The 13,450-nt window shown below is 41.4% G+C and overlaps 1 protein-coding gene across 2 annotated transcripts in view; it reads left to right on the top strand.

Moving 5' to 3' along the window:
- PLCE1 (phospholipase C epsilon 1) overlaps positions 1 to 13,450 on the top strand; it is a 266,469-nt gene that overhangs the window by 212,951 nt on the left and 40,068 nt on the right. The window contains exons 17-22 of one of the 2 annotated variants that reach the window (XM_080687600.1): positions 272 to 388; positions 2,096 to 2,254; positions 7,124 to 7,253; positions 11,368 to 11,406; positions 12,325 to 12,446; positions 13,324 to 13,441. In XM_080687600.1, coding sequence (XP_080543726.1) covers positions 272 to 388; positions 2,096 to 2,254; positions 7,124 to 7,253; positions 11,368 to 11,406; positions 12,325 to 12,446; positions 13,324 to 13,441 — 685 coding nt within the window. The remainder of the gene's footprint in view (positions 1 to 271; positions 389 to 2,095; positions 2,255 to 7,123; positions 7,254 to 11,367; positions 11,407 to 12,324; positions 12,447 to 13,323; positions 13,442 to 13,450) is intronic. The other variant, XM_080687601.1, reaches the window with a different exon arrangement.

Genomic DNA, 13,450 nt, shown 5'->3' with positions numbered 1-13,450 from the left:
TTAATGATTTGTTAAATTCAGCATGCTGATAGCTGTTCCTTATTGCATGTGAACAAAACTCAATATGATCAGTTTAAGGTCTTTATAGAAAATAGCCTTATCCTCTTACTTAATTTGAAAATATAAAAACCACTTTGGCCAGAGCCTTCTGAAAGTAATAATTTAGACGCTTTCTGAGGCTTGTAAGTATCTTGCCTTCTGACACCCTGGACAGATACCTAATGAGATGTCTCATAAGGCAGACTCTAATGAGCTGTTATATCTCTCATAGGAAGTGATCGAAGCCATTGATCGCAGTGCCTTCATCAACTCTGACCTGCCAATCATCATATCAATTGAGAACCACTGTTCATTGCCTCAGCAACGAAAAATGGCAGAAATTTTCAAGGTACACTTTTAGCTAAGAGGCAGGATGGTATCTTGGCCCTTGTCTTGCCATTGCTGTTGAGTTTTATACGGAGCCACTAAGGACCACACCACAGCTGGATCCCAGCTGTGAAGCACAATCAGGGTCCTTCAGAACTGAGAAATCGGGGTGCCCTGGAGGCTTGGCTTTTCTCCTGGATGGTCCATCTTTTCAGCTGGAGTAATAGAAGCATTGTTTTGTTCTGTGGTTCTTTGGAGATAAGGAGAGGCCAACCCTCCAATGCTTCTGGAACCACAAATCAGGGATGCCAAGATGTTCCCTGTCATTGTTTGTGGAAAAGCTGACAGTATCTCAGGGCAAATCGGTCAAATCTTCCTGAGGCCCACCCCACAGATACGGGGTCCAGGTTGGCAAGGACCTCAGCGTGGACACAGCAGTTGCTATAGTAACACTCCACCCTTCCTTATACAAGGAAACTATAAAGCAGATTTAGGGGCAAATATGCCATTACAATGTCTCCTACCTCCACTGGTAGAGGCTTTTGTGGAAACATGGCTTTCAGTGGAGGGAGGGACATAGCCAGCAGGAAATGTCCTCAAACGCTAATGCCAACAAAACTAGCTTTCCATATGTCTTTCCTTTGCCATCATTTAGAAGAATGGTCTCTAAACTTTTTTGATTATATACTCCTAACAGTAAAACACTAAAACATGTATTCCTATGGTGTACTTATTGACTTATTTCTAAATCATATACATATCCTATTTATTAACATATTTTATATATTAATTAAAACATGCAAAAAGTAAAATATAAAAAGGAATAACAGAAAGGATAAAGTAAAAAATTAATTTTAAATACTATTACTTATTAATGGTAAAAAAAAAAACTTATCTCTCATAAAAAATTTTAAAGTGAATTTGCTATTTACTTATTGTCTAAAGTTTTCATGTGATTGAATATGCTTCATTATGTAATATTTATCTGGCAGGGGAGATACCGTTATTACAAATATGCTTCATTATTTCTGAAATTTTGAATCTCCTGCATCAGGAGGCTCCTCCTTGTCCCTCAGGGACCTCATGAGCAGCTCCTGACATCAGACTGAGTCTGACTTACAGACTGAGTGAAGGAGCCATCATTTCAGTCTGTACATTAAACACTAATCAGCTTCCATTTTTGTTCTTTTCTAAATAAAAATAGCTAGAAATAGCATTTGCTGTATTGTCTACCCTTACCCCGGTGGATCATCCTGTGCCTACCCCTCTCCCCACCTCCTTGAAGCACACACACTCCACTTTGGAGCCATTGTGAGAATGGTGTCTGTGGTTTTTTTGTACTGAATGGTGAATTCTCCCTATTATCTTTCATCTTTGTGCCTCTTCCCTACCTACTTCAAGCTTTCTATTCTTTGATTCCTTACCCACATCTGGAGCAGGCCATATTCTACAAACCACAGCCTCTAACTGAATCTCTGTTTTCATCTTTACTAAATCAGACCCCAGAGCATTCTCCTGAAGAGTTAGAGCTTGCCCCCTGTAGGAAATGGCCTGGACCTCTCCTCCTTGCCTTCTCACCACCTCCATTCCTCCCAGTAGGAAACGACTGGGGAGATGGGAGCACAGCTTCTTTCCTACTTCCTCTTCCTAGGATTTTAGAAACGACTCAGTGGGGCTGAAATAATTCAAGTATAAATAAAAGGCATTGATTATGTGTTTTTCTTTCTAGACTGTGTTTGGAGAAAAACTGGTGGCTAAATTCTTATTTGAGAGTGATTTCTCAGATGACCCAATGCTTCCTTCCCCTGACCAACTTAGAAGGAAGGTGCTTCTCAAAAATAAGAAGCTAAAAGCCCACCAGACGCCAGTGGATATCTTAAAGCAAAAGGTACTCTTCTCTTGTTAAAAAGGTTATGGGTTATGGGTAATCGGCTATTAATGGTATCGGTAAGGCTTCCTGTCAATAGTAGGCAATGAGTGGTTAGGTTTTTGGAAAGTGGAAAGTTATACTTGGGTTTTTGATTGTATGGGAAGTCAGTGTCCTCACACCTGTGCTGTTCAAGGATCAACTGTACAATATTAGCCCGTGTTCTCTTTTGCCTGGCCCTCCTCCAGTGCCGCATCACTAACTCACAACCAGCATTGGGGGCCTTTGCTTCTGCAACACTGTTCCTCTGTGCTACTTTCTTTACTCAGCAACTACTGCCCACTTCTTCCTGCCAAGCCGAACCGGCTGCCCTGTGCATACCTCTACGGTCTTCAAGAGGTGTCTGAATGTCCCTGGAGCTGTTGCCTTTCCCGTCCTGCACACGGTCATTTGCAGTCACTTATGCAGCCTCCATCCACTAATGAATAGATCGTGTTGCTACAGAAGTCTTCTTTATGTGGAGCCCAAATCCTCCTTCCTGTTCCTCCTACTCTTTGGCAGTACTTCTTCCCTCTGCAGCTGCACAGACTAATTGCATATCTAGAAAGCAAGCATGTGTCTCCCCACCAGCGTTTCTCTTCTCCAAGCTAAACATTCTTGTGTCAGCTGTTCCCCACAGGATATGGCTGCTAAGAGCCTTCACTTTTCATTAAGAATATTTTGGATAGTCTTAAATTTGTAGACATTCTTGAATTTGCCAGTATTAAAAACGTGATTTCCAGAACTGTTCCAACTAGGCTCTGGCAGCATGAGGACAGGGAAGCCATCACCTCTCTTCATGTGAACGTCATGCCTCAGTTAATGCAGCCTAGAACTGCACTCACTTTTAAAATTCTTTCATGCACACCAGGCTCATGTTGAGTTTGTGGAAAACAAAAAGAGTTCAGTTCTTTTCACAGGGACTGTTCTTATGTCTCGTCTCCCCATTTTTCCAGGTTTACAGTTAATTTTAACCTTTCATGTGCAGGAACCTCATATTTATCTTGCTTAAATTCACTCTTCTTGATTTTGGTATGTTATTGCAGCATACAACGTTCTTTGTAAATTTTGACATCTGTCATCAATGTCAGTTTTTCAAACTGTGCCCTCATCCCAGTTGTCCTTGGGCCAGACAGCCGAGTAGAGAGCCTGTGGCCCTTCTCACAGAGCCTCCTGGAGGTTAGTGCTTAGAGCTCCCAAATGGTGCTCCCCTCTCTTGCAGCCCACATTTCTCCAGAGTCACTTCCAACTCCTTTATTTACAGAAGAGAAAACTGAGGCCTGCCGAGCCCTTGATGCAACTGTCTCAGTGCCACCCAACTCCTCGTGGCAGAGCTAGGATTCAGATCTAAGTCCTCAGAAAAGACCTTCTCAATCGCAACACAGGAGTCAGAATATATTGATGAGAATCACTGGAACACATTTTAAAAAATAGATTCTTAGGTCTCTAATCTGCCCAATGAAGTCTGAATTTTCAAGGCAGGCCTGGTAAATCTGTGGTAATTATATCATCCTGGAAGTTTGGAAATTCTGCTTATCTGTTATTTCCCACAAAGTGAGACCTTATCCAAAAAGCCTAAGGAGGTTACTGTGTGGGAGATTTGTTAGTAAAACCACGCTAACCCTTCCTAACCACCTCTTTATTTTCTGTGTTCTCACAACCAACTAATGGTCAGGTAACTTGACGCTTCCTACCATATAATTTCCACAACTTTTGGAAAAATGGGACAGTGTAATCCCATTTCCAGTTTTTTAAGACCATCCCACCCTGATATCCCAGGGAATGTTGACAGTCATGTCTGCAAAGACTTGCAGGTGCCCGGCAGGCTGTGGACCTGGTGACCTGCGTTCACACCAGGCTGGGTGAATGGATGCTTTGAGCTCCAGTGTGCGCAGACCCAGCCCCTAACACAGAAAGCCTGGGTCATTTCTATACAAGGCACTTACCCTCAGTGAGGATGGGCTAACTCAGAGTGGGATTTCTGAAGCCCTCCATCTGCCTCAAGCTCTTGCTGAGGCTCTTACTGAACCCTCCTGACTGCACCCCACCAGACCTCCTGTATTCTGACCTTGTCTCCTGAACTCCCAGTCTCTGGGGAAACAGAGCAGAGTGAGACATGATTTCTGCCAAGACCCATCTCCTCGTCTGACCCTTCCCTCTAACCCCCTAACCTATATTTAAATTGCGCTTTTTTTTTAATCCTCACCCAAGGATATTTTTTCCATTGATTTTTTTTTTTAGAGAGTGAAAGGGAGGAAGGGAGAAAGGGAGGAAGAGAGGGAGGGAGAGAGGGAGGGAACCTCGATGTGAGAGAGACACATTGATTGGTTGCATGTACCCCAACCAGAACTGAGGATCAAACGGATACGTGCCCTTGACCGGAATCGAACCTGTGAGTCTGCGGTCAGTGGGAAGATGCTCTAACCACTGAGAAAAACCGGCCAGGGCCTGAATTGCTTTTATTCAAGGGCTAGGGGCCTGTTTTTCTGTCTCAGAATAAGTAGCATATTGCAAAGAATAGCGGTGCCAGCTCTTGACTGTCCATTTGAGCACCTCTCCCATACTTCTTGCACTGGGGGAAGTATCTGAGCATCTAGGGACCTTGGCACTCACTTTCCAGCGTTTACTACACGGTGGGAATTTGCGTGGCACCACTCCTAGCATACAGCGCTCACGTTTTTCTGCCAGTGGGCCAGCCAGGCTCTTTGCAGCAGCATTCCCCGCATTCGGCTCTCCCTTGAATGCTTGCTGTGAGGAGGCCCTTCTCTTATCCATGACAAATAGACATGCTTTTGTGGCTCACTTGTGTCTAGAGAAGATTCCCTGAAGCTTTGAAGACTGCTAGTCCTATGAGACTCTCTGAAAAAAAGATTTAAAATTCCCTGATTAAAAAGCATGGGAAAGGCTGTACTGGAAATCTTTGACAAGTCGTGCCCTTTAGCATTTTAAGTAAAGGCCATGTGAAGCTCCATCGTAGGAATGTGTTTCAGTTTGTTTAAGTGGCTGTTCCCAAATTTCCATTGTGTTTTGTGGTTACTGTAATTGTCAGTTTTTAAATATATTTTCATTGATTTCAGAGAGGAAGGGAGAGGGGGAGAGAGATAGAAACATCAATGATGAGAATCATTGATCTGCTGCCTCCTGCACACCCCCTACTGGGGATCGAGCCCACAACCCGGGCATGTACCTTTGGTTGGAATCGAACCTGGGACCCTTCAGTCCGCAGGCAGAGGCTCTATCCACTGAGCCAAACCGGCTAGAACTAATTATCAGTTTTTTCATAACCGCTAGTGTTACACAGAACCCACTTTGAGAAGTCCCAGCCTAGACAGTGTTCAGTTATCCAGGTGGATACAGCTATATAGGCATAGCCTAAACTGTATCTTGCTTATTTATACGTATTTATTATAAAGATCGTATGACCACAATTCAAGAAGTTCAGGGAATAAATAATTATTTTAAAATATACATAATTCCAAGGCCCAAAACAACCTGTATTACAGGGGTTCTTAACCTTGGTAATACCTAGAAATAAAATTCAGGGGGCCACGGAACTTAGATGAGAAAAAAAACTACATCTTCATTTTCACTAACTGTTGTCTGAAATTTAGCATTTCCTCCGATTATAAATGTAGAGAACAAACCACAGTGACATTGAAAGTACCTATGTCTTTGTCACCAACAGAAACTATAGATTTTTCATAATATATCACAGTTGTTACTAATGTCTCCAAGAATTATGTATGCTCATCACTATTTCAAAAACGTTACTTGGCCTACCTATATAAATGCTTTTACTGTGTTAGTAAAGAAACCCATATTCCTATTGCACAGATTTGTTTTTTCAACATTTGATAACTGTGTTCACCATTCTTTTTTTTTTCCTTTGTAATCTTATATATTGATTTTTATACATTTAAAACGTCATTCTGAGAAGGGGGTCCTACCTCACCACACTGCCCCAGAGGCCTGTGCCACAAAAACAGGTCAAGAATCCTGCTGTATTTCCATTTAAGAGTTAGCCTTTCATGCATGTCATTTTATATCATTACAAGAGATACATCGATACTGAACCAAGGATATAGAAATGTGCAGGGTGGGCAAAAGTAGGTTTACAGTTGTTCATATGGAAAAAGACGTGCTTAGGATTATTACACTAGCTTTATTCAAGAATGTCACAATGCAACTACAAACCTACTTTTGTCCACCACTGTATGTGTGTTTTTATAGATACACATATTTACATTTACATGTATAAATATTATATACACATAAATAATCCTATATTTTGGATTATTTCCTTACGTTAGGTGCCCAGACCTATATTCTTGTGTCCTCTCATAACCCCACACAGTGATTCTAGTTGAATATAAGGCTTATGACCTTCCTAGCAGCAGTACCAAGTTTTTGGAAGTTTCTAAGCCTATTAATCTGATTGATGAAATTAATCTGTTGGTCTCTTCATCCATAGGGATTATAACATTTTTCTCAAGGTCAAAGGCCTTTAAATATTATTCTAAGAAGGAAAAAGAAAAATGGTTTCTTAGCAGAGATTTCCTTTTCTAGAATTGATGGGCTGGTTCACTTCAGCATTTGGGTCTCCCAGAGGGTTTGCCTCAGGGAACCACGATTCCTTAGGATTTTTTCTGAAAGCACCAGGATTCCTCTTGCAGAGAAGTTAACATTCACCCAATGATTAACCTTGTACTTCAAGTGAATTTAGATTTTTGTTTCTTTTCCCAAATGAATCAAAATAGGATAAACCACTTTTATGAGATGGTCATTTTGAAAGCTATAAATGAGCGTTCACTAGCTTAGCATCTGCAGTCTTTAATTGTTGATATCTTATAGGCTCATCAGTTAGCATCCATGCAAGCTCAGGCTTACAATGGTGGGAATGCCAACCCCCCACCTACTAATAATGAGGAGGAGGAAGATGAAGAGGACGAGTATGATTATGACTATGAATCCCTCTCTGACGGTAAGAGAAACAGACCCTATGCTGTGTGCAGGGAAGTGCCTGGATTTTCTGTTGGGGCGGGGGGGGGGGCGGGGTTTGGTGTCTTTTTTTTTTTTCCCAAATAAAATAAGCCTGGCACTCCAGAGACCAGCAATACAGATTGTTGTAATATATTGTCCACGAGTTTCTGAATCCTATCACTTAGCGAGAAGGACCAAGTTAGCCAATACAGCCACCACTCAAGGAAAGAAGAGGAAGGTGTGGGAAGGAACACAGGAGTCATTCCTAGTGGGTTTCTAGTGGAAAAGGTGAGAATGGGGTTTCTCTACAGTTTCTGGCTTGATTGATGCTCTCAGCAGGAATTGTAGACTGTGGCAGAATCGTTGCTGTCTCCTGCACCACCTGCAGGGGGCAGCATGATGTTCCTGTACTCTCTGCTCTCCCTCTCACAGCTTTCACTCCTGATTTCTAGGAGTATGAAAAAGAAAGAGGCATCATTTCCCTCCCCCACCAATCCCCTTCTCACATTACTAAGCCAACGACACATTGTCTTCCAGCCCCACCAAAGGGACAAAACATGGGCAAGCTAATGACGCAATACAAAAAAGTCACCCAAATAATGTTATCTAGAAATGGTTACAGGTAAAGGATTCTTCTTACATGAGAATTAAGTTTCGGGTGTGTTTTGTTCGCACTAAATTAGTGTCATTTGTTACAGATTACAAAATGTCTTCTCAGGTACCATTGCTGATGATAGACTGTTTTACTTTGGCAACTTCTGTAAGACAACAGTGTAGTAAGGAAAATATGCCAACATTCTTAAGTTATGTAAATATTGTATGTGTAGAACGCATTACTTCTCTGTAGGATAATTGTTTTGCTAATATGCATATATGCACCGACCAGGGACCACTTACCACTGGCATTAAGACAGCCAAACTGCCCTCCAGGTCTCTGCTTCTCACACAGCAGAACTATCTCCTAGTCATGCTTGGCTCCTTGAACCTCCATCATGGCCAGTAGTTACAACTCAGTCTTTTTGTGTGCACCCCCCTCCAAATACAATTCTAGTCTGTCCGTTTTTTAAATTAATGTATAGTTGACATACAATATTATGTTAATTTCAGGTGAGCAACATAGTGACTCAACCTTTATGTCCTTATGTCCTCACCACAGTAAGTCTAGTAGCTGTCTGTCACCATACAACGTTACTATGATAATATGTTTTCCATGCTGTACATTGCATCCCCGTGACTTTTTATTTTTTTAATACCTGGAGGTTTGTGCCTCTTCTTTCCCCTTTTCACTCATCTCCCGTGTCCCTACCTTCTGGCAACCATCAGTTTGTTCTCTGTATTTGAGTCTGTTTCTGTTTTGTTTTATTTGTTTATTTTTTAGAGTTCACATGTAAGTGAAATCATACGGTATTTGTCTTTCTCTTTCTGACTTATTTCACTTAACATAACACTCTCTAGGCCCATCCATATTGTCACCAATGGCAAGATTTCATTCTTTTTTATGACTGAGTAATATTTCATTGTATGTATGTACCACATCCTTTTTATCCATTCATCTATCCATGGACACTTAGGTTGCTTCCATATCTTGGCTATTATGAATAATGCAACAATGAACACAAGGATGCATACACATTTTTAAAAAGTATGTTTTTATTGATTTTAGGGAGAGGGAGAGAGAGATAGAAACATCAATGAGAGAGAAACATGGACTGGCTGCCTCCTGCACACCCACTACTTGGGGATCAAGCCTGAAACCCTACTTGTGACCTGAACTGAATTGAACCAGAGGCCTCTTGGTACAGAGAACGATGCTGAACCAGCTGAGCCACACTGACCAGGATGCAGATATCTTTTGAATTGTTGTTTTTGTTTCCTTCAGATAGATATTCAGAAATGGAATTTTTGTATCCATTTCATATTTATCTTTAGGTGATTGCTTCATACCATCAACTAAAAACCAATTTATTTATTTGAAATCCTATCAGATTATATGAGGGTCATATTCTCTAATGGGGAGGTTAAAAGAGAGAGGGAAAAAAAGACAATTTTTATATTTTATTCTTGAAAAGTTGTGGGAATATGAATATTTTTATATTGGCTTATTCTTCCCCATGGGTCCCTACAACAGTCATGGTGATGTTTTCCCATAGTAGAACATATTTATTCAGATAAGAAATGAAAACCAATTTTTTTGGTTGATATTTAAGATATCAACCAATCCAGATATAATTTCCTTCTGGAAGAATTTAGTGCATTGGAAGATACATCCATTCTCTATCATAAATCATCCTGTGTGTGTTTTTCTGTACTTTTAATAACAAGAAAGGACTGGCACCCTCGTTGGTTTGGCTGAGTGGATAGAGCATCAGCCTGTGGACTGAAGGGTCCCGGGTTCGATTCCAGTCAAGGGCACATGCTCGAGTTGTGGGCTTGATCCCCAGTAGGGGGCGTGCAGGAGGCAGCCGATCAATGATTCCCTCTCATCATTGATGTTTCTATCTCTCTTTCTCCCTCTCCCTTCCTCTCTGAAATCAATAAAAATAGATTTTTTTAAAAAGAAAGGAGCTGGCTTTTTATTATTATTATTATTATTATTATTGGTGTTTTGATATGCAAATTAAAAAATGAACAGGTAGGAGAAGGATCTTTCTGATTTACAGGCATACCTCAGAGATATTGCGGGTTGGGTTCCAGACCACCACAATAAAAAGTCATAATATTTTTGCTGGTGGAAGAGCTTGTAAAAAACTGCAATCTCAGTAAAGTAAAATAAAATGAGGTATGCCTATATTTTCAGGAGAATAAAATTTAAACCCTACCCCACTGAATATCTATAGGAGTAGAGTGCTTTTCTAAAACCCGCATGTGCTGGGGCGGGGTATACATGGAGGGGGGGCCCACCAGGTCTGCCCCATGGACTGTGAGACTTGGGCATTGTCCTTTCACACTGCGGCCTTAGGCCCCTCAGGTGTGTAATGAGAAGGCTCTGTTACAAGTTGGCTGACGTCCTCCCTTCTTCCAGCACTAACAGGACCTACAGCAATCACAGTCTCTGCCGCCACGTGGTTATTTCCCATGCCACTGAAAGATTGCTGACAGGCTGATTCCCAAACGGGCCTCGTAGTGATGCCGTGACGTGTTTAACTCTGTCCCGTGCAGGCTTCCTGATGCTCCTGTGATGGGTCCTGTCAGCCTTGCACTTTGGGTGGTGGTGTGTGTTGCCTCACTCCTCTCTGCTTCCCTCCACCATCTTCACTTTCTCCAGCTGAGCTGAGAAGGACAGAGAAGCCTGCCTGCTGTGGGCAGGACCAGACTCAGCTTCATCAGCTTCTTGTAATGATGGGTCCCTTGGAAGCTGTGGCCAGTCCCCTCAGAAATGAACATGCTCTCAAATTTCTGCATAAATTTGCAAGAGTGTTCACGGGCCTTCTGAGGCCCTCGCAAGCAGCCCAGGTTGAGAACCCGTCTTGAGAATCTGGGGGCCCAGTTTATCTCTGTGACAGCCCCAGGCCTCCGTTTCCACATCTATAAAATGAATTAGTCTGAAGCCTCTTTTGCTGTAAAAATGTGGCAATTCCAAAATTGCTTCCAGAAAATCTAAAGGAAGTTGTACATGAGGCTCATGTGTTTCAGGAACCACTACTCTGCCTTTTAGCCAGTAAGTTCTAAGCAACTATTTAATTAAATTTCACTAAATAAATATCGATTTTTCCCAACCTTGCTGTTTATCCTGACAAGCTTTGAACATGCCCTAGAGTATAGATTTGAACTGGCAACTTAATATAGAAATATTCTATCACAATGACTACATGGTCCTAAAAAAAATTAATCAAATTATATCCATTGGACATAATGTATTATTGGGAGTATTAATGCAAAATGTGAGTGTGGCAGCATGATACACATTAACAATGTTTGTGCTTCTTTTATTTCTAGCCTTTGCATCCCTTAGTAGTCAAAATAGTACATCGATGGAAGAGTTCTTATTTCATTTATCTTATCCCCTAAGCTGTTGTTATTTATGCTTTGCTTCATACCTGAGTTTAATTTATCTGGCTTTTTGTCTTAATTTCTCTTACTTTTATCCCTTTTCTGATTCTGTTTTTCTGTAGCAGATGTCCTTACTGCTTCTCCTGCTCCTAACTGTCAGGAAGGTAAAGCCACTCGAACTGGCCATTTTAACTGCATGAATGTCGGCACCCGTTTCCAGTTTCTTAGGCCTGATTAGCATGATGTTGTGACACTTACGTGAATAAAAATGTAGTAAAACGATTGATCTCACTTACCTCTTGGCAGCCTGCATGGCCCTGATCTGGTATAACGATATTTTGGTCTAAGCATTTGTGGTCTGATGAGATAGTAAATCCGAGGTGAGAAATGTGTTTTCTTGTTTTTCATTTTAAAAGAACATAATCGTGATGTACCTCTAACACTGTTAAAGTCATTTTGAATAGAAACTCAACATAAGACCAAAGTACAAAAGGATCTCTCATACTTTACTTTGCATATTTTTAGATATATTTCAATTCCTATCCCCAAGATTCTCACTTAATCAATTGATAGACAAGTATGAAAACTTTACTTTTTTAATTAAGTATAATTGTGAAAACTGCATTGCAAATGACAATGTCTTTTTTCTTCTGGTTTTGACATTTCTAGAGGTGAAAGAGGCTAATAGCTTCATTTCAAAGTGAGAGTGATTAAACCACTCACCATCTAGAAGTGCTTCAACCATAAATCCTTCCCAAACCTGTGTGCCAAGAGCTTCTTGACACAGGGCATCTTCCGTAACCTTTGCACAGAGCCAGTCATCTATATGAAAACGAGCCTTCTCATTTAGATGATGTCTGTATGGTACCAAAACTACTGGCAAATGAATCCATGCAATCAAAAATAAGCGCATTGTTTAACAAAATTTAAAAATTATACTTGAAGCCATCATTTTGGTAACATGTAGCCAGCCTTGTCTCACGACAAGCACAAGTGTCTGGGTATCCCTGCCATGACGTAGACGTAGCCCTTGAGTGAAGCATTTGGTTCTTGTGCGCTGAAGCCTGCCAACTCATTTTCAGATAACATTCTAGAAGACAGACCCGAAAGCAAATCGTGTAACGACAAGCTTCAGTTTGAGTATAATGAAGAAATCCCCAAGAGGATAAAGAAAGCAGATAACTCTGCTTGCAACAAAGGAAAGGTGGGTGAATGGTTTCTGTTAAATTACACTTGGACCATAATATTCTTGTCAGTTTCAGGTGGGATTTCCCTCCCTCCCTGCCCCTTCCCGTCACCTTTCCCCTCACTTTCCCTTAGATGCCAAAGCCCACATGGTGATGCTATGGGACACCCACCTGTCATTTGTAGAAGGTTAGTCATTGATTCACCCAGCCAATACCTACTGAAGGTGTGCTGTGTGGCCGACACTGAGGTGGTGCAGGAGGTCGTTTAGTGATGGAGCCCAACCCGTAAACAATGCTTATAGATAAGTAAAAGAGCAGTGATTTCACAGTGTTATCAGAGCATTAAGAAGACGGTGTTACAGAAGGAAGATTTAGCCAAACAGACAGAAACAGGGCATGCAGGCCAAGAGGACAGCCGGGTATGTTCAAGGAATTGCTAGGAGTTTTGAAGATGTTGTGGATGACCAAGAAGATGAACGGGGCCAGATCGTGAAGTGTTAACAGAGGAAGGACACTGAGAATAGAAGGATAAATTAGATACCCAGACCCTACCCTCAATGCCCCACAGAATATAGGCTCTGAGCAAATCTGTAGTCATAGTTGCAGTTGAGAATGTTAGAGAACAAAAGAATAAAATATCAGAAATGTGAGCCACAGAAGATACCTGCTCGATTCGCTATTCATTCAGCAAATACGCACTGATGGTTCCACAGTGGCCACACTGGACTGCACCCAGACTCACCTCTTGCTCTCAGAACATTTTTACTCTAGGAAAGAAGCTAGGACACAGGGGTGAATGTAGAGCAAGGTGAAATGCACTGAGAAAGCAGCCGGTAAAGGGCTTTTGGGTGGCATATACCTTCCATGTCAACTGGTGTAATTTTCCCTTGCTAGGTGTATGACATGGAGTTGGGAGAAGAATTTTATCTTCCTCAGAATAAAAAGGAAAGCAGACAGATTGCACCAGAGCTTTCCGACCTTGTCATCTATTGCCAAGCAGTAAAATTCCCAGGTAAGAGTA

Source organism: Plecotus auritus (assembly GCF_963455305.1).
Source record: "Plecotus auritus genome assembly, chromosome: 9".
Lineage (NCBI taxonomy): Eukaryota > Metazoa > Chordata > Mammalia > Chiroptera > Vespertilionidae > Plecotus > Plecotus auritus.
Note: the sequence above shows the minus strand (reverse complement) of the source record. Positions and strands in the feature narration are given on the sequence as shown.